Here is a 19,886-nt window from a genome sequence, read left to right as displayed (position 1 = left end):
GGTGGGGTGGGGGGGGAGGGTCGAGATGCTGCCTCTGGTTCACTTCCAAGTCCGGAAATTAATAGACGGATGATAATCACGGAGACGGTCACCGGTCCAGAAGGTTCTGCAAACCGCCGGTCATTCGGTGCAAACGTTGCTTCTCCTGTCTGAGGTAATGAGGTTGAAGGTGGTAAAACCGATGGTTCGGTTGGTAATGGCAATGTGTAACTGAGCCACCTGAACCAGAAGCTCCCAGGTCCATGTTTGGTGCTGATCTCAGATCAGATCTCAGCCTGGATGTCTGGGGTTGGGGGGGGTGGCGGTCAGGAGCGGGCTTGGTTGTGAGGGACCTTGGAGTGCATGTCCACAGATCCCTGAAGGTTGCAGGACAGGTAGATAAGGTGGTTAAGGCATATGGAATACTTTCCTTCATTAGCTGAGACATAGAATATAAAAGCAGGGAGGTTATGCTAGAACTGTATAAAACACTACTTAGGTCACAGCTTGAGTACTGCGTACAGTTCTGGTCACCACATTACAGGAAGGGTGTAATTGCACTAGAGAGGGTGCAGAGGAGATTTACGAGGATGTTGCCAGGACTGGAGAGTTTTAGCTGTGATGACAGATTGGATAGGCTGGGGTTGTTTTCCTTGGAACAGAGGAGGCTGAGGGGTGATTTGATTGAGGTGTACAAAATTATGAGGGGCCTAGATAGGGTGGATAGGAAGGACCTATTTCCCTTAACGGAGGGGGTCAATAACCAGGGGGCATAGATTTAAAGTGATTGGTAGAAGGATTAGAGCGGAAATGAGGAAAAGTTTTTTCACCCAGAGGGCGGTGGGGGTCTGGAACTCGCTGCCCGAGAGGGCGGTAGAGGCAGAAACCCTCAACTCATTTAAAAAAAAATACCTGGATGTGCACCTGAAGAGCCGTGACCTGCAGGGCCACGGACCAAATGCAGGAAAGTGGGATTCGGCTGGGTGGCTCGTTTCTCAGCATGATGGGCCGAATGGCCTCCTGTGCCGTAAATTTCCTATGATTCTCTGTCCTCCACAGTCAAGTAGCCGCTGGCACTTGCTGTCTAAGCTTGAACCGGAGGAACGCCGTGTAAGAATCACATTTATCGCCGTTCCTTCATCGTCACTGGGTCAAAATCCTGACAGCACTGTTGTAAGTTCACGTGGACTGCAGCGGTTCAAGAAGGCCCACCTGAACCTTCTCAAGGGCAGCTCGGGATGGGCAATAAATGTCAGCAACGCCCACATCCCCAGAATGAATGTTTTAAAAATGGTATATTGTGTGGCCACATTCCTGAGAGTGACCCTCTGGGAAGTTTTTGGTTGAAACTGTGGACCTGAACAGAAAGTTATTAAAATCACACTACTTTACATCATTTATGTGGATCTGCAGTCCTCTTGAATTGAAAAGCAGAGCAGTTATGTTAAACTTATATAGAACCTTGGTTAGACCACACTTGGAGTATTGTGCACAGTTCTGGTCTCCAAATTATAAAAAGGATATAGAGGCACTGGAGAGGATGCAAAAAAGATTCACAAGGATGATACCAGAACTGGCTGAACAGTCTGGGGCTCTTTTCTCTAGAAAAGAGAAGGCTGCGGGGTGACCTGATAGGTCTTTTTGATAATGAAAGGGTTTGATAGGATAGAGGTAGAGAAAATATTCCCACTTGTGGGAGAGACCAAAATTTAGAGATCATCAATATAAGATAGTCACTAATAAATCCAATAGGGAATTCAAGAGAAATTTCTTCACCCAGAGAGTGGTAAGAATGTGGAACTCGCTACCACAAGGAGTAGTTGAGGCAAATAGCGTAGATGTGTTTAAGGGGAAGCTAGATAAGCACATGAGGGAGAAAGGAATAGAAGGATATGTTGATAGGGTTAGATGAAGTAGGGAGGGAAGAGGCTCGTGTGGAGCATAAACGCCAGCATGGACCAGTTGGGCCGAATGGCCTGTTTCTGTGCTGTAGACTCGATGTAATGTAACTCTTCTTCATTGATGTGCTGCTTCTCAGCATCATACGTAAGTAGGAGGGGCATCTCTACAACTCCGCCTCTCCCACTGACCCACAGAGCTATCATCATTTTCACCAACTGTCTGTCCAACATTAAGACCTGGATGGGTCAAAACTTCTTCCAGTTAAATGTCAGTAAAACCAAAGCCACCCTCCTCGGCTGCCTCAACCATCTACCTTGACTCTGTCATCCTGCCCAGCTGCCTCCTCAGGCTGAAACCAGAGATTGTGAACCTTGATGTAACACTTGACCTCCAGTTCAGTTTACTCCCCCACATCCATTCCATTGCCAGGACTGCTTTCACCTTTGTCCACCTCCACCCTTATTCTCTCCTCGTTAACTGGTGAATCCCATTGTTACCTCAGAACTCGATTTCTTCAATGTTCTCATTGCCAAGCTCCATTCCCCACAAAACAAAACTCATCCCAAGTGTTATAGCTCACGTCCTCATCTGCAAGATGGCCCACTCTCCCTCCCGACCCATCCACCCCCCAACCAGCATCCTTGTTCTCGCCAAGCTCCATTGACCTTTTAAAATCTTTGATCTCACCTTCAAATCTCTTGTCCCCACCCTACATCAGCCATCTCCTTCATCCATACATCCCTATATGAACTATCTTCTCCGATTCCCACCAACTCATCCTCCACTTCTTCGGCCACTTTACCCTCTGCCCTCTGGTGCTCCTTCCCCCCACCACCTGAACCACCCTCCCTATCTTCAAAAGTCTTCCTCTTTGACCATGCTTTTATCTCCTTCCAATCTTCTTTTCTCCTTTCTCTCTTCTTCTCAGCGTCCACCCACCCTGTAAACCGTCCTGAGATATCAACCCGCACCGTGCTATGGAAATGCAAGTTATTGTTTAGAGGGTCTTGTCTTAGGATGTCTAGGATGTTGTCGAGGAGCAGCGATCATAGTATCATAAGGTTTAGAATAGCTATGGAAAAGGACACGGACCACTCTAAAGTAAAAATACTCAATTGGAAGAGGGCCAGTTTCAGTGGGATGAGAACAGATCTGGCCCGGGTAAATTGGAATCAAAGATTGGCAGGCAGAACTGTAATTAAACAATGGGTGGCCTTTAAGGAGGAAATAATTCAGGTACAGTCTAGGTACAATCCCAGGAGAAAGGTAGGGCAACTAAAGCCAGAGTTCTCTGGAAAAGAGATGAGAGTAAGAAGAAGCAGAAAAAAGGGGCGTATGACAGATATCAGGTTGATAACACGAGAGAACCAGGCAGAATATAGAAAGTTCAGAGGGGAAGTGAAAAAGGAAATAAGAGGGGCAAAGAGAGATTATGAGAATAGACTGGCGACCAACATAAAAGGCAATCCAAAAGTCTTCTGTAGACATATAATTAGTAAACGGGTAGTAAGAGGAGGGGTGGGGCCAAAAGGAGATCTACCCGTGGAGACAGAGGGCATAGCCGAGGTACTAAAGGAGTACTTTGCATCTGTCTTTACCAAGGAAGATGATGTTGCCAGAGTCTCAGTAAAGGACGATGTAGTTGAGATACTGGATAGGCTAATAATTGATAAAGAGGAGGTACTAGAAAGACCAACTGCACTTGAAGGAGATAAGTCACCCGGTCCGGATTGCATCCTAGGATGCTGAGGGAAGTAAGGGTGGAAATTGCGGAGGTACTGGCCATAATCTTCCAAACATCCTTAGATATGGGGGTGGTGCCAGAGGACTGGAGAATTTCAAATGTTACACCCTTGTTCAAAAAAGGGTGTAAGGATATACCCAGCAACTACTGGCCAGTCAGTTTAACCTTGGTGTTGGGGAAACTTTTAGAAACGATAATCCGGGAAAGAATTAGCAGTCACTTGGACAAGTGTGGATTAATTAGGGAAAGCTAGTACAGATTTGTTAACGGCAAATCGTGTTTAACTAACTTGATAAGAGTTTTTTGATGAGGGAGAGGGTAGATAAGGGCAATGCGGTTGATGTGGTGTATATGAACTTTCAAAAGGTGTTTCATAAAGTGCCGCATAATAGGCTTGTCATCAAGATTGAAGTCCATGGAATTAAGGGGGCAATGGCAGTATGTATACAGAATTGGCTAAGTAACAGGAAGCAAAGAGTAGTGGTGAACAATTGTTTTTCGGACTGGAGGGAGGTGGACAGTGGTGTTCCCCAGGGGTCGGTACTGGGACCACTGCTTTTTTTGATATATATTAATGACTTGGACTTGGGTGTACAGAGCACAATTTCAAAATTTGCAGATGACACAAAACTTGAAAGTGTAGTGAACAGTGAGGAGGATAGTGATAGACTTCAAGAGGATATAGACAGGCTGGTGAAATGGGCGGACATATGGCAGATGAAATTTAACGCAGAAAAACGCGAAGTGATACATTTCCGTAGGAAGAACAAGGAGAGGCAATATAAACTAAAGGGCACAATTCTAAACGGGGTACAGGAACAGAGAGATCTGGGGGTATATGTGCACAAATCGTTGAATGTGGCAGGGCAGGTTGAGAAAGCGGCTAAAAAAGCAAACGGGATCCTGGGCTTTATAAATAGAAGCATAGAGTACAAAAGTATGGAAGTCATTCTGAACCTTTACAAAACACTGGTTCGACCACAACTGGAGTATTGTGTCCAGTTCTGGGCACCGCACTTTAGGAAAGATGTGAAGGCCTTAGAGAGGATGCAGAAAAGATTTACTAGAATGATTCCAGGGATGAGGGTTAATTACTTGGATAGACTGGAGAAGCTGGGGTTGTTCTCCTTGGAACAAAGAAGATTGAGAGAAGATTTGATAGAGGTATTCAAAATCATGAAGGGTCTAGACTGGATAGAAACTGTTCCCATTGGCGGAAGGGTCAAGAACCAGAGGACATAGATTTAAGGTGATTGGCAATAGAACCAAAGGTGACATGAGGAAAAGCTTTTTTATACAGTGAGTGGTTAGGATCTGGAATGCACTGCCTGATGGGGTGGTGGAGGCAGATTCAATCGTGGCTTTCAAAAGGGAACTGGATAAGTACTTGAAAGGAAAAAAATTCCAGGGCTACGGGGATAGGGCAGGGGAGTGGGACTAGCTGGATTGCTCTTGTGTAGAGCCGGCACGGACTCGATGGGCCGAATGGCCTCCTTCCGTGCTGTAACCTTTCTATGATTCTAGGATAAAGGTTCCCAGGAAGCTGACACGTGCTCTATTTCTCCTCTTCTTCAGGGACCACCATATCTCGCACTATTCTCCGAGCAAGAAGGTAGGTAGACAATTTGGTCCTGAAAATCCACTGTAGGTCGGGCAGAAGGCCGGTCAATTAAGCTGGACCGCCAGATACCCCAGTCCAGGCCTCCGCTGCTCATTTCCATGGGGCCTTGTTTGGGGGGAGAACCTCTGGCCACCTTAAAACACCATGTGGCTGGAGGAGGGTTCTTGCAAGCTGGGTGTTTTCTCCGCCCCAGCCTGGGACGTGCCGGATGCCCAGTGCCGACCTCCTGGCTGGCTGACATGGGGCCCAACTGGGAGGTCCAGACCTAGGTCTTGGCTTGGACCCTTGGAAAACTCTGGCCTGGTCGGCCCCCTTTGCGACGGTGCTGGTAGACACTTTAAAATTTGGTCATTGGGCTGGGTTTGCCCAGCATAAACAGGAGCAGCGCTCCCACCCGTTCCCCCTCCTGCTCTGGCGGGAACCTGAGGTATGCCCAGAGTGGAGTGGGCACCTGCCAGAGGCCTTGTGACCTTCGTCTCTGACCGTTCCCCCAGCTGTAATTATCTTTCCTCTGCTCTTCAAGAGCTCGGTTGCCATAATGAAACATTCACAAGGCATACCCTTTGAATTATGATGAACTCTTATTTATTTTCTGTTTCAATTTCTCCTTCACGCAGGAAAGGAGCCTCGTCAAAAAAGCGGGAAGAAATGGATCGATTTCACCCGCAGAATCTGAAGAAAAACTTCTTGCCTTCCATTAGCAAAGGAGAAGAGTTTGCTTTTGGTAAGAGTAAGTTCTACTCTGCAGCTACCCCAGGGCCTGGACTTGTGGCTCCTCACACCAAATCACAGAGGAAGCGACTCTTTGTATATAAGGAGTTTTACCAGAATGTAAATTGCTGAATGCTTAAAATAATGGCATTGTACCCTACAGGCCAAACGGCTGAGCTAGCTGACCTCAGCCGGGCCTGTGCTTGCATGAAGAATGGGGGAAAATAAAATCAGCCAGGGTTCCACTGCTACAAACACTACGGAAGGTTGCTCTGGCTGCTTGCCTCTCTTCCGCGGTTTTGTCCTTGCGTGGGCGGCCCTAGAGAGGGCACACACGGTGTCTGCCGGTAGGCTCATGGCCTTCCATGACCAGTGGGCACCGCAGCGATTGGAGTATCTTATCGACGCCATCAATAGTATTATAATTTAGCTTTATAAGTTTGCTTTTTTGTTTTGTTGCAAGAATATTTTATGGTTGAGTTCCTTTATTAGTTGCCCCCCTTCATAAAAAGGGGGACATGTACAAATTTGTTTGTGGTGTCGATGACACTGAGACAACTTAGTGACGTCCTTGTGGATCAATTAAAAAGACATGGACATGAGGGACAGGAAAAGAGCCACCAGCCCATCTCGCCTGTTCTTTTTGTTTTATTTGTTCATGGGATGTGGGCGTCGCCGGCAAGGCCAGCATTTATTGCCCATCCCTAATTGCCATTGAGAAGGTGGTGGTGAGCCGCCTTCTTGAACCGCTGCAGTCCGTGTGGTGAAGGTTCTCCCACAGTGCTGTTAGGTCTGGAGTTCCAGGATTTTGATCCAGCGATGATGAAGGAACGGCGATATATTTCCAAGTTGGGATGACTTGGAGGGGAACGTGCAGGTGGTGTTGTTCCCATGTCCCTGCTGCCCTTGTCCTTCTAGGTGGTAGGGGTCGTGGGTTTGGGAGGTGCTGTCGAAGAAGCCTTGGCGAGTTGCTGCAGTGCATCCCGTGGATGGTACACACTGCAGCCACTGTGCGCCGGTGGTGAAGGGAGTGAATTTTTAGGGTGGTGGATGGGGTGCCAATCAAACGGGCTGCTTTGTCCTGGATGTTGGCAAGCTTCTTGAATGTTGTTGGAGCTGCATTCATCCAGGCAGTGGAGAGTATTCCATCACACTCCTGACTTGTGCCTTGTAAATGGTGGAAAGGCTTTGGGGAGTCAGGAGGTGAGTCACTCGCCGCAGAATACCCAGCCTCTGACCTGCTCTTGTAGCTACTGTATTTATGTGGCTGATCCAGTTAAGTTTCTGGTAAATGGTGACCCCCAGGATGTTGATGGTGGGGGATTCGGTGATAGTAATGCCATTGAATGTCAAGGGGAGGTGGTTAGACTCTCTCTTGTTGGAGATGGTCATTGCCTGGCACTTGTCTGGTGCGAATGTTACTTGCCACTTATCAGCCCAAGCCTGAATGTTGTCCAGGTCTTGCTGCATGCAGGCACGGACTGCTTTATTATCTGAGGGGTTGCGAATGGAACTGAACACTGTGCAATCGTCAGCGAACATCCCCATTTCTGACCTTATGATGGAGGGAAGGTCATTGATGGAGCAGCTGAAGATGGTTGGGCCTAGGACACAGCCCTGAGGAACTCCTGCAGCAATGTCCTGGGGCTGAGATGATCGGCCTCCAACAACCACTACTATCTTCCTTTGTGCTAGGTATGACTCCAGCCATTGGAGAGTTTTCCCCCTGATTCCCATTGACTTCAATTTTACTATTCCCATATAGTTGTGTTGCCCCATGCATCACGATACAGACACTCCCCACCCACCTGGAGCCATGTGATCTCCTGGGGGAGGTAAAAAAAACGGACAAAAACCCAGGCCGATTAGGGGGGAAAGATCTGGAAAATTCCTCTCTGATCCCTTTTGGCGATCGAAACTAGTCCAGGAGATCACACAGACCCTGATTTATGTTATAGGATACCTACCTCTTGTACGAGGTGATCTGCCCCCCAGCTAGAAACAGGTCCAGCTCTTCCCTCCTGGAGGATTGCTGATTGCTAGCTAGTGACCGTTGCTGGCAAGTGTGAGTGTGTGAAGAAGGCTGTGATGCCCTCCTTGGTCAAATATACTGTGAAGGCTCATTACCTGGGTTCACAAATGAAGAACTTGGGCAAGGTACTGAAGGGCTGGTGACACCTGGACCATCGCACAGCAGAATCAGACACCACCTCTGGCAGAGGATCACAGTAAATTACTGGACTAGTAATCCCGAGAACGGGAGTTCAAATCCAACCATGGCAGTTTGAGAATTTGATTTCAGTTAAAATAAATAAGTACATAAAACTGGAAATAAAAATCTGGTATCAGTAAAAGTGACCATGAGGCTGTCGGATTGTCATAAAAACCCAACTGGTTCACTAATGATCTTTAGGGAAGGAAACCTGCTGTCCTTACCCGGTCTCGGCCCTATACGGGACTCTAGTCCCACACCAAGGTGGTTGACTTTTAACTGCCCTCTGAAGTGGCCTAGCAAGCCACTCGGTTGTATATCAAGCCGCTACCACCTTTTCAAGGGGCAACTAGAGACAGGCAATAAAATGCTGGCCTTGCCAGCGACGCCCACATCCTGAGAATGAATAAGTTTTTAAAAATAGGACGGACAGTTAAATACTATTGGGATAGCCTGCCTGATCTGCACTGTGGGGACAGGGATGTATGTGTGTGCGACATGAGGAAAAACTTTTTTACGCAGTGAGTAGTTCTGATCTGAAAAGGTGGTGGAAGCAGATCCAATCGTGACTTTCAATAAGGAATTGGATAAATACTTGAAGGGAAAAAAATTGCAGGGCTACAGGGGAAAAGCAGGGGAATGGGACTAACTGGATTGCTCTTACAAAGAGCTGGCATGGGCTCGATGGGCCGAATAGCCTCCTTCTGTGCTGTAACCATTCTATGATTCTATGTGACGGCACTAGACCTTTACACATTGTCACTGCTGTGCTGGGATTTTTGCACACCCAATTCTATGTGTAAAACACTGATTGTAGGCTTCAATAAATCTGCAGTAATATTGGCACCAAGTAGTTCATCTAGTGTTGTCAAGTCTTGAAACAGGAACGAGAGCAGGGCAGGGTGCGGAGGGAGGAATTGCGATGAGTTTGCTTTGCTGAATACTTTTTTAAAATAGTAAATTACTCCTTCCACATCTGAGGCACAGAAGTAAGTGGAAAAAATAGTTCTATTTTTAAAGAAAAAAATATTTTGCGGGATAGTTTTTGTGAAATTCGCTCTCGAAGGGTGGAATTTTGATCGCAGGAACGTCTATTGGGAATTTGGGTGCGGAGGGCAGCGAGGTCTACAGAATTTTCCACCCCCAGGCTCACTGGTCTCCATGTCCAAAATTCCCGCTATGTTCTCCCGGTGTGTGAAGCTCCCCACCAGGAGTGCAGATTTCTCTTCAGCGTCAGGTTTATGTTTTAGAAATTTTATGGAAGCACAGAAGGAGGCCACTCGGCCCATCATGCCTGTGCCGGCTCTCTGAAAGTGCTATCCATTTAGTCCCATTTCCCATGCTCTTTCCCCCATAGCCCTGCAAAATTTTACTTTTCCAGTATTTATCTAATTGCATTTTGAAAGTTACTATTGAATCTGCTTCCACCGGCCTTTCAGGCCGTGCATTCCAGATCATAACAACTCGCTGTGTAAAAATAAAATTTTCCTCATCTCCCCTCTGGTTCTTTTGTCAATTATCTTAAATCTGTGTCCTCTGGTTACTGACCCTCCTCCCTCCTTATTTACTTTTATCAAAACCCTTCAGAATTTTGAACACCTCTATTAAATCTCCCCTTAACCTTTTCTACTTTGAGGAGAACAACCCCAGCTTTCGCAGTCTCTCCACATAACTGAATTCCCTCATCCCTGGTACCATTTTAGTAAATCTCCTCTGCACTCTCTCCAAGGCCTTGACATCCTTCCTAAAATGTGGTGCCCAGAATTGGACCCAATACTTTAGCTCGGTATTTCTGGACAGGCCCATTGAAAAACGGGACGGTCCGGATCAAAGTCGATGTGCAGCCATCTTAAATCGAATCCTCTCATGGCCCCTCAAAGCTTATAAGCAGCAGCCAGAAAGGTGAACTTGCAGCTTTATGTGGGTTCAATCCCCGGAGGCCAAGCAAAAGAATGAATTTCGTTTCTTTTTTTCTTTCCACAGAAAAGGCCCCTCGGAAGCAAGCACCGTCTTCCGACCGGGCGAAACCACTTAAACCATTGCCGCAGATGGCACCCTGCGTGAAGAGGAGCAAAAGCCATGCCAACAGGGATATTGCGCCATGGGTTGGCAGCTCGCTTCTGGACGCTTCTTTCGGTGCCATTCCACAGTCGCTGGAACCTTTCCCACATCACGCCGTGTCTCGGCGCCATCTTCCGTGCAGCGCCGTCGAGCCTCATAGCGGCCCTCCCAAGGATCCCACGGAGGAAAGCAACTTCAGCAGGAACCAGGACGGGCACAAACGAACAAGGAACAACGCCACAGGGCAATCTCTCAAAGCCGTGCCTGAGAGCCCAGTGGAGGCCACGGCATTCCCGAGCCAGAGAAGTGGAAAGGACGGCAGGTGTCGGAGGGGGCTAAGGGACAAACTGCGGGGAGGCACGAAGCTGCCTCCAGTACAGAGCATTTCCAACCTCAGCTTCAGCAGGAACTTTACTTTCTCTTTCTTTGAGCTGCCTCCGCACCTGTCGCAGCAGTATCGAGCGCAGGGGTCCCGCGCTGTTTACCCCATGATGAAGCAGATTCACTACTGAACCCCTCACAGGGCGTGCTGCAACGAGGGGAATTCCATCCCAGCACTGCAGCAGAGAAGAAACCTGTCCCAGCAATGCAGCAGAGAGGAAAGAATCTTGTCTTTTCAAGTAATAACCTTTTGCCCTCAAACAAACAGGCCAAGGGCAAGCCAGTAGTGTGGGTCAGTACCTAAAGATGCTATTTAAGTGCAAATAGTTGAAGAATGGAACAGTAGAAAATTTTAAACCATCAGAAAACTCGTAACCAAACTACTAAAATTTGCCATATGTTAAGATAAGTTATTATTCTGAAGAATTGGGACGGATAGACATGGAAGGACATATTCCCCTTCCCATTTAAGGGGCTTTTACCTCGTTCCATTCACCTAAACAGGGACTTCTAATTGATACAAAACTCTTTTGCCAGATTATTCCACCACAAATAATTTCTAAAATTATTTTACACTGAGGCCCTCTTCTTGCCTCCTTATAGGGGAAAGAACAATCAACTGTTTCCTGTCATTACACACTGTCCCTGCACACAATTCTGATTGCAGCCCAACAAAAGGTTGGGGGGGTTCTTTAAAGACAGTGTTATCTACTATACATTTATCTACTCTCATTTATTAAGTTATTATTCCAAGTTCAGCTGTTCCCCCCCCCCCCCCCAGTTAATGAAGTAACAAGCTTATTTTAGACTGTTCTGAGGATGGCTGGTAAGTTTTTTTTTTGAAACAAGCAGACTGGTTAAGGGAACATGCAATATATTTGGTTTTTTGAAATTATGGCTACAAGAAGCTCCTATCAAAAAAAATAGTGGTGCTCATTAGGTATGGATTTTAACAGCTATGAAATGTAGCAGTGTGTTTCTGAACTTGTGTGTTGAGTATCCTTTAGTAAAGATGTTACTTTGCTTTATGTGAAAACTTTCTACAGCTGCAAGGTTTGGAAATGGAGTAAAATCCTGTAGGCTTGTATAGGTGATGGTAACTGGATAAGGAGGCTTAGTGATGCAAGGAATTCAAGTACAGTGGACAGGGGTTTGTGTGGAAGTCACTTGAAGATTACTGAAAGTGGTATTTGTAAGGTGAGAGGATATTAGAAGTCAGCTTGTTAAAAATTACTGATTCCCTCATCATATTATCAAGTATGAAATGAGTGGAGTATTAAAGGGAAAGGAAAGACCACAGAATAATCTTTTCTGCAAAGCACTGTTTTTCCCTCATGCCCCTAGTGTGTTGTACAAACATATGAATGGCTTTAAAAAGTAAACTTGCTGCCTGATGGAGACCTGCCATTTTGAATCCCTAGCCCCGGTGCTCCTCCAGGTAACCCAATGGGGCTTACAGATTTGGGCTGACCCTGGGTGTGGGATTTATCAGGCTGCAGATATAAAGATTTAATTTTGAAGCCAACAGATATGTTCATGCAGCATGTCAGAGGCAGAAGTTGCTTTGCTCACCCTTGAGGAGAACATTCTCCTGGCCAAGGATGCATGTTGGATGTGTAGATAATTCATTCCTAATTGCTTTATATAAGTTTACATCTTATGCTTAAACACAAGGTAAAAGTTCTAGGGTCTTTCCTTTAGCCCATTTTTATTTCCTGCCTCAATCTGCCCCCTCCTTCTCTGTGCACCATCTCTTGGCCAAGAGGATGCAGAAATGACCTGGTCTGGGCTCTATATCAATATTGAGTGAACTGGCTATGGGGAGATGGGTTGTTGTCAAGGATGACAAAGTTGCCAATAAAAGTTTACGTGTGGTGACCTTGTCTTTAACATCCTTAATGGTCCGCAGTAACATTTTATTTTACAGTCTTTTAAAATTTGTGTGAAATACCTGATCAATGTCGTTTGGAGATCTCACAGCTAGCAAGCATATAAGTTTAATTTCTCTCCTTTTTTTGATGGGAGTTGTATGTGTGCCATTGTTCGTAGTACAATGAAGGGGAGAAAATTTGCAGGGCTATGGGGAAAGAGCAGGAGAGTGGGACCAATTGGATAGCTCTGTCAAAGAGCCAGCACAGGCATGATGGGCCGCATGGCCTCTACCTGTGCTGTAAGATTCTATACCTAATGGAGGTACTGATGTTCCTGACCCAATGCCAGCAGCTGGCTGACGCATCAGCCTCTCTATAGATGACACCCAAGCAGCTGAAACATGCATCACCCCATCCAAATAGAGTAATTTCCAAAGCCCTGGTGGCACAACTAAGCTCATCAGACAGGCGCACAGTTGGCGAACATGTTACCGCCACCCTGGAATCACACTCCAGGGTCGCCCACAGCCACTCTGTCAAACTCTACCTACCATGAGATACCGTGTATGTTATACCGAAAGACTGTGAGTGCTGATGCATTCTAACCCAAGGCCAACTGCAATGTTTTTTTAAAAAAAAAAGTTCACTTTTTTTATATTATTTAAAAACTACAGCTGGAATAGATCAGTACAAAGAAAATGGAATCTGTTCCAATCAAGAGTCGGTGAAGAATCAGAAATGATTATTACTATGGAGAGATGGTTCACATTGAGCTGTAGGACTATGCCCAGTACTGATGTTCTCTTTTCAATAGTGGGATGAACCAGACAGCCCACCTTCAGAAGTAATTTTGTAACCGCGGCCACCAGCTGCCTGTGTCCGATTCTGCTGAGCTGTGATGCACGCTCCTGGGATGGAGGAATGATGTGCAGAAGGTAGCAGCTTCTAACGGGAGTGCTGGAACATGGAGTAGGTCTAACACCAGACTGCTTCGCCTTTTGACATCCCATTTAGATAAGGAATATGGTCACATTTGACTATATGGAGGAGGTCCAAGTCGAAACATGACAGCATAATCTGACATCGGGATGCTGCTCTGTTCAGACTGTCGGCACATCTGGGGCAGGCTTACACTCGGCTGACTTGACGGCGGAGCACGAAGATTGCCCGGTTTTCGGATCCCCGACTTGGTGGTGAGGTACAGAACATGCAACTTGCCGGATTCTCAGAGCTGGCTTGGTGGTGGGATGTGCAGTGTAGCCAGTGCTGTGTGAAACACTTCTCTCAACGCCTTCATCAGTTGTAGGCGAGCAAACATCTGGTTGAACAAGTGTTCCAACGGTTCCTATGGAGGGAGAAGCCATCTTTAACACTGAGTAGCAGCAGAAATCTGAGCTGCACAGGGCAAGTAGCCTGTACTATTCCAGTGAAACAACAGATTGTTACTTTTGCCTCTGTATATCACCTCCTGAGGGCGAGCGGTCAGCCTGCGCTGCTCTATAACTGCCTGCTTGAAAGAGTCGCCCAGGATGAGTCTGCTATGCTGTTGTTGCCGAGGGGAAGGGGAGGTACATAGTGACCCTCCCACATACTGCTTTCTCTCTTTGCCCCAACCATAAGAGTACATCTGGCCTTCACTCGGCATCTCTTTTTAACAGCACAGCCGAGATTGGCGTTTCACCATATGGAAAGCTCTTCTCAACCAGCATCTCACTGCTCCTTGGTTCCAGCACACCAGGCTATCCAGGGAAATAGTACCTAGCTGTTTCTGTTTTAAAAACCAAAGCCGTGCACACAAAACATTAGGCCATTTCATAAATCTATGGTGGAGTTGGGTGCTCTGGTCTGGGGGCCCCCAGCTCCTGGTGAATAAGATGATTTTCATTTGATAATCCTTGTGTGAAATTCATCCGTTTTTGATTTTTAAAAAAATTTCCTGTTTTTTTTTACTGTGCTCACCTTTTCATCAAAATTAGCGATTTGGAGGAATCTCTCCCTCCTCTTTTCTCTCTCTTCCCCCCCCCCCCCTCCCCCCCCCCCGACCCCCAATGCCTTGAGTGTCGTGTGATTTGCTTGGGTGCACAGCAAGTTCCAGGTTTTGGACTATGGAGCCTCAAATTTGAGCTCCGCACATCCCACTGAAATTTAGCAATAAGTACCAGCTTCACAGCTCCTGGTTGGCTGTATATTTCACTTTCTCCCTCCTGCCATTTTAACCTCCCTAATCTCAAATCCCAGCCCAGTGGACATTTTTTTTTGCTTAGTTTGTTGGCTTTTGAATATTTTCCTGATAGCCTAGCAACACATCTATGGCACTGTAGTAATGGGACGGTGAACTGATCTGATAGAGTCACTCTGTTGACCTTTACTTTCAGTGAAACCTTATCCCCACCTCCAGTGATGGCTATAAACAGATTCTATTGTAGAATCTGATCTGTCTCCAAAGGAATTTTTAATCAAATTTAAGAGTCAGGATATTACTAATAACAAAGGTGCTGGAGCACAGAGTAGAGATCAGTCTCCCCAAGGATAGAATAGATCCCGCAAGGTATTTCTGATTGTCACGAACCAACCCTCCTTAATAAACCTGGCAGCGTCTTCAGTAGATGAGAGAAATTGAGGGGTTACAGAGAGACTGAAACCAAAAATGGAGATGGATGGGAAGAAAAAGACAATACAAAAGAAGTAGAGGAAGAAAGAGAATTAAACCAAAAAAAGGGGGATGAAGAGATTTGTTAGCGTGGATTTTGGACTGTTGATCTCCCAAAGCTTTGTCCAATAAACTGCATGTTGAATCTTTAAGTCTGACTCCGAGTGGTGATTTTTTCCCACAACAAATTCAAACCAAAAAGGTGGGGGAGGAAAGAAAGGCTTAAATAAAAGATGGGGGAGGGGGTAAAGAAAAAGAATTGAACCAAAAGGGGGGGGGTCACAAAGAATTAAAACGGAGGAGAGAAAGAGATTTAAACAAAAAAAGGGGAGGGGGTTAAGAGACACGCAACAATCTCCAAATGGTGAGGTCAATACTGAGATTCTAACTCCCAGACCTATGAAAATGAGTCAATTTTCCTTCCTCACTCTACACACCATTGAGTTTGATTAGACCGTACACAGTGACAGTGGAATGATTGTTATAGTATTGATACTTACTCCTAGGATGTGCACACGGTTGTAATAAGAGCTGAAATCCATGCCAAGGTTTACAAGAAACTTGCACACCTAAAACGCAAGTTATAATGGGAAGAGAGTATTCAGTAATTGATGAAAGAAAGACTTGCGCCTTTCACTTCCCTCAGGACTTTACAGCCAATTAAGTACTTCTGCAGATTAGTCGCAGTTGTAATGTAGGACACGTGGCAGCAAATATGCACACAGCATGCTCCCACAAACAGCAATCAAATAAACAACCAGATCATCTGTTTTAGGTGTTGGTTGAAGGATAGATGTTAGTCAGGACACTGGAAGAACTCCCCTGCTCCTCTTCGAATAGTGCTGTGGGATCTTTTACGTCCATCCAAGAGGGCAGACGAGGCCTCGGTTTAACGTCTCATCTGAAAGACGGCACCTCCGGCAATGCAGGGCTCCCTCAGTACTGCACTGAAGTGTCAGCGTAGATTACATGCTCAAGTCTCTGGGGTGGGATTTGAACTCATGCCCTTCTGACTCAGGTGAGAGTGCTACCCACTGAGCCATGGCTGACAACGTCACAATGTGCAATTATATCTAGTCCTTCCCAGGGGAGGGGACACCATGAAGGAGATGGGAACTTCAGTTGGGAGGAGAGGAGAGAAAGAACAGAGGCATTTCAGAAGCTTTTCAAGGGAAGGCGAGAGGTAGCTAGGTGAGGTGATTTAGGGAGAGTATTCCAAACTGAAAGGGCTTTACTGACTGAAGTCAGCCTTCGATGGTGGAGCAGATGATCAGTAATCCAATGTCGTAGAAATGCAGGTTACAAGCTGGGACATTAGGTGTGATTTTTAAATGCTGTCACTTTAAGTACTGGATTTGTTTTCTTGCTCAGTACATCAATGTTATATTGACAGCATTTCAAGCCACTGAGTGCTTGACTCTCTCAAGCAGCCTGGGTATCTCACTCACTGCCTCAGTTAGGCATGTGTAAAACATGAAATTAATTGAGTTTGCAAACATCTGGTTATGGGGAAAGAGCAAGGAGGAGTGGGACTAATTAGATAGCTCTTTCGAAGAGATGGCACAGGCATGATGGGCCAAATGGCCTCCTTCTGTGCTGTAAGATTCTATGATAGTATTGAAGACATTTTAGTTTGAAATGTTTTTTTTATATCAATCACTCATGAGTTCTACTTACTGTTTCAGTGTTGACTGTCAGGTGAATCCCTTTAGCTGAACTCAAGGACTGTGTAGTCTGGCAAAGTACATCTCGGAATGGGATAATATAATTGTACAGCAACAGCCATTCCCCCTGCACAAGGAGGAAACTGCAGTTATTCTTCCAGGATAAATTAACATAAATTGAAATGTTACAGTGGGCTTAAAGAAATTAAAGATCCTAGTTCAGCCAGGTGTATCTATCAACTTTTTTTTTCTTGAAAAAATGTAAAAATTTGATATTGAAACATTTTTGTTTGAGTAATGAAAAGATAGTGATTGTGGTCCATTACAAATTACATGTTATGTAGAGTTATATATACGGAAGGGTTCACTGGCATCGCCTATTGGCAAGGTCTAAACTTAGCAGTAGACTTGGGTCAGGCAAGAAAGTCAACGTTTAGCCTGGCTTATACCTGCTGCTCTATACATCTGGTTTTCCAATTTGTCCGTGCTGTTGTGTGCTTAGAAGGGACAGTCAGATCCCAGCACCATAAAAATTTGTTCCGGTCCCGGAACACTCCTCACTCTGGAGCCAGCTGTGGTCAGGGGGATGGTGGCAATAGCCACACACATTTCAGGGTGAGTTTTGCTGCTCACAAGGGGCTCTTGGTTTATGCTGTCTGCCTGATGTGGCCTCACTCATGTTTGTCAATCGTCTAATGACCAGCTGGTGGCTATCCTTGGGGTAATTGTAAGGAGTCTTACAACACCAGGTTATAGTCCAACAGCTTTATTTGAAATCACAAGCTTTCGGAGGCTTCCTCCTTCGTCAGGTGAGTCACACTCACCTGACGAAGGAGGAAGCCTCCGAAAGCTTGTGATTTCAAATAAAGCTGTTGGACTATAACCTGGTGTTGTAAGACTCCTTACATTTGTCCACCCCAGTCCATCACCGGCATCTCCACATCATATCCTTGGGGTGTAAGTGGCTCTGGAATCAAGTAGGCTGAGCAATGAAAAAAAAATGCATTTATATAGTGTCTTTCAGGATGTCCCCAAAGCATTTTACAGCCAATGAAATACTTTTTGAAGTGTAGTCACTGTTGTAATGTAGGCAATCAATCATCAGACTTAGTAATTCAATATTGAGGCCAGGCAGGTCTGCAGTATCCCAGGGTCCTACAGCTATCCCTTGAGGAGGAGAGTGTTTGAGGTACACGGGACCTGGCCCTTAGCTCCACGACCATTGTTCCTAATTACTGTAGCACATTTTAATCCATACATAGCACTTGTCAAGGAGGAGAACAGAAAGAGTCACATTGGTGTTAATGAATTGAGTACCTCTTCCTGAAGCGCTGAAAAGTTCAACTGCGATGTTTCTGGGAACTTTGGGTACAATCCTGAAAAAGCAAGAAAATCTGTTTTTAAAAAAAAAACACTTTTGGCACCTTAAATTTAGTATTTGTGGAATCCTGTGTTTTAAGACAATTCAAAATTGATTGTGATGTGGACTGTACTACAGGTAAATTCTACAGAAAGCAGACCTAAACACAATCTGTTTCTCTTACTTGGCAACTATTTTTTGAGCCAATGCCTACTCTTCTCTCCCAATTAATGTCCCTACTAGCTTTGTGTGACCCTAATTTTAGTGAGTTCTGCTGCTCAAAAGGTGGTGTTACCCTCCTCCCTTCCAGGATGAGGAGGAAAGGGGCACGATGATAAGAAAAGACTCTCTGGGATTGACTTGTCTACAAGATATCTTGCCTGGTGTATCCTCTGTGGCAGGCCAGAGGCTGATGCCTGAGCAAGAGTCTCAGCCAGGCAGGTTGATAATACTCCGAGGCACTATTGACAATCGAGCAGCCAATTATGGTTCATTAATAGGACTTGAATGGGTAAACTTGTCACTGAGAGCTGGAATTCTTTCCACTTGCCTCTAGGTAACCCAGGTAGGCCCTAAATAATGTGGTGGTCCCAGGGGAAAGGTGTGTGGTTTTAACCCATTAAACCCCAGCAGTATCCCTATGCACACGTGGGTCTCCAAGCCTTGACTGTCTGCTGAGTTACCTGGGTTCAGGTAAAGTGAGGTACTTTCCTACAAGGAGAGAATGTGCACTTCACATCAGGCAAATAGAAACTCTACCTGCATGAATTCCTCAGTAGTTTGAAAGAAAAAAAAACTTGCTTTTATATAGCGCCTTTTACGACCTCAGTATGTCCCAAAGTGCTTTACCGCCAATGAAATACTTTTGAAGTGTCGTCAATGTTGTAACGTAGGAAACGCGGCAGCCAATTTGTGCACAGCAAGGCCCCACAAACAGTAATGTGATAATGACCAGATAATCTTTTTATTAGTGATGTTGGTTGAGGGATAAATATTGGCCAGGACACCAGGGAGAACTCCCCTGCTCTTCGAAATAGTGCCATGGGATCATTTATATCCATCTGGGAGGGCAGTCGAGGCCTCTGATTAATGTCTCATCGGAAATACAGCACCTCTGACAGTACTGCACTCCCTCTGGCCCTTTACCGCCAATGAAATACTTTTGAAGTGTAGTAAATGTTGTAATGTAGGAAACGTGGCAGTCAATTTGCGCACAGCAAGGTCCCACAAACAGTAATGTGGTAATGTTTGGTTTGGCTGACCAAAAAAACCCACACTTAGGATAACGTAGCTGTGCTCTTGGCAGATCCCCTGCTCCTTTGTTACAATTAAATCCAATTTACAAGTCAGCTAGCAATCTAGTGACCCATCTGATGAAGGGTAACACCTCTCTCTATCAGATTAACTATTCAATGAGGTACTGAAATAATACTGAATTGAGGTTTCCCAACCTGCCAGGTAAATGCCAGTACTGCAGCAAGGCAAATGAACCAGAGAGGGTCCTGGGTCCAGTGTCTGCTTCTTGTTGAGTTGGCCAATCTCAGCCAGCAAGCGTGGTGTTGAGAGCACTGCAGTCGGGTCTCTGCTCCTGATCACTATCTGGTGACCCCCCACCCCCACCTGCTGAAATGCATGTTTGCTCCTCTCTAATGAGGATGGGTTCGGCCTTGGCTGTCACGCCACCGACTGCCTACACTCATGTGAAGGATGGGGCAGTTGGGATGGAGGTA

At 45.8% G+C, this 19,886-nt stretch overlaps 1 protein-coding gene across 4 annotated transcripts in view; it reads right to left on the bottom strand.

Annotated features, from left to right (window-relative positions):
- Positions 1 to 13,105: 13,105 nt before the first annotated feature.
- dalrd3 (DALR anticodon binding domain containing 3) overlaps positions 13,106 to 19,886 on the bottom strand; it is a 30,833-nt gene continuing 24,052 nt past the window's right edge. For 3 of the 4 annotated variants that reach the window (XM_067998414.1, XM_067998415.1, XM_067998417.1), the window contains exons 10-13: positions 18,114 to 18,172; positions 16,810 to 16,923; positions 15,633 to 15,701; positions 13,107 to 13,827 (exon numbers count right to left, since the gene is read on the bottom strand). In XM_067998414.1, the coding sequence (XP_067854515.1) occupies positions 13,708 to 13,827; positions 15,633 to 15,701; positions 16,810 to 16,923; positions 18,114 to 18,172 (362 nt within the window). In that variant the 3' untranslated portion in view covers positions 13,107 to 13,707. Of the gene's footprint in view, positions 13,828 to 15,632; positions 15,702 to 16,809; positions 16,924 to 18,113; positions 18,173 to 19,886 lie in introns of all 4 variants that reach the window. The other variant, XM_067998416.1, reaches the window with a different exon arrangement.

This window comes from Heptranchias perlo, chromosome 17 (genome assembly GCF_035084215.1).
Source record: "Heptranchias perlo isolate sHepPer1 chromosome 17, sHepPer1.hap1, whole genome shotgun sequence".
NCBI classification, from domain to species: Eukaryota; Metazoa; Chordata; class Chondrichthyes; order Hexanchiformes; family Hexanchidae; genus Heptranchias; species Heptranchias perlo.
This window is presented reverse-complemented; position numbering and strand designations above follow the sequence as displayed.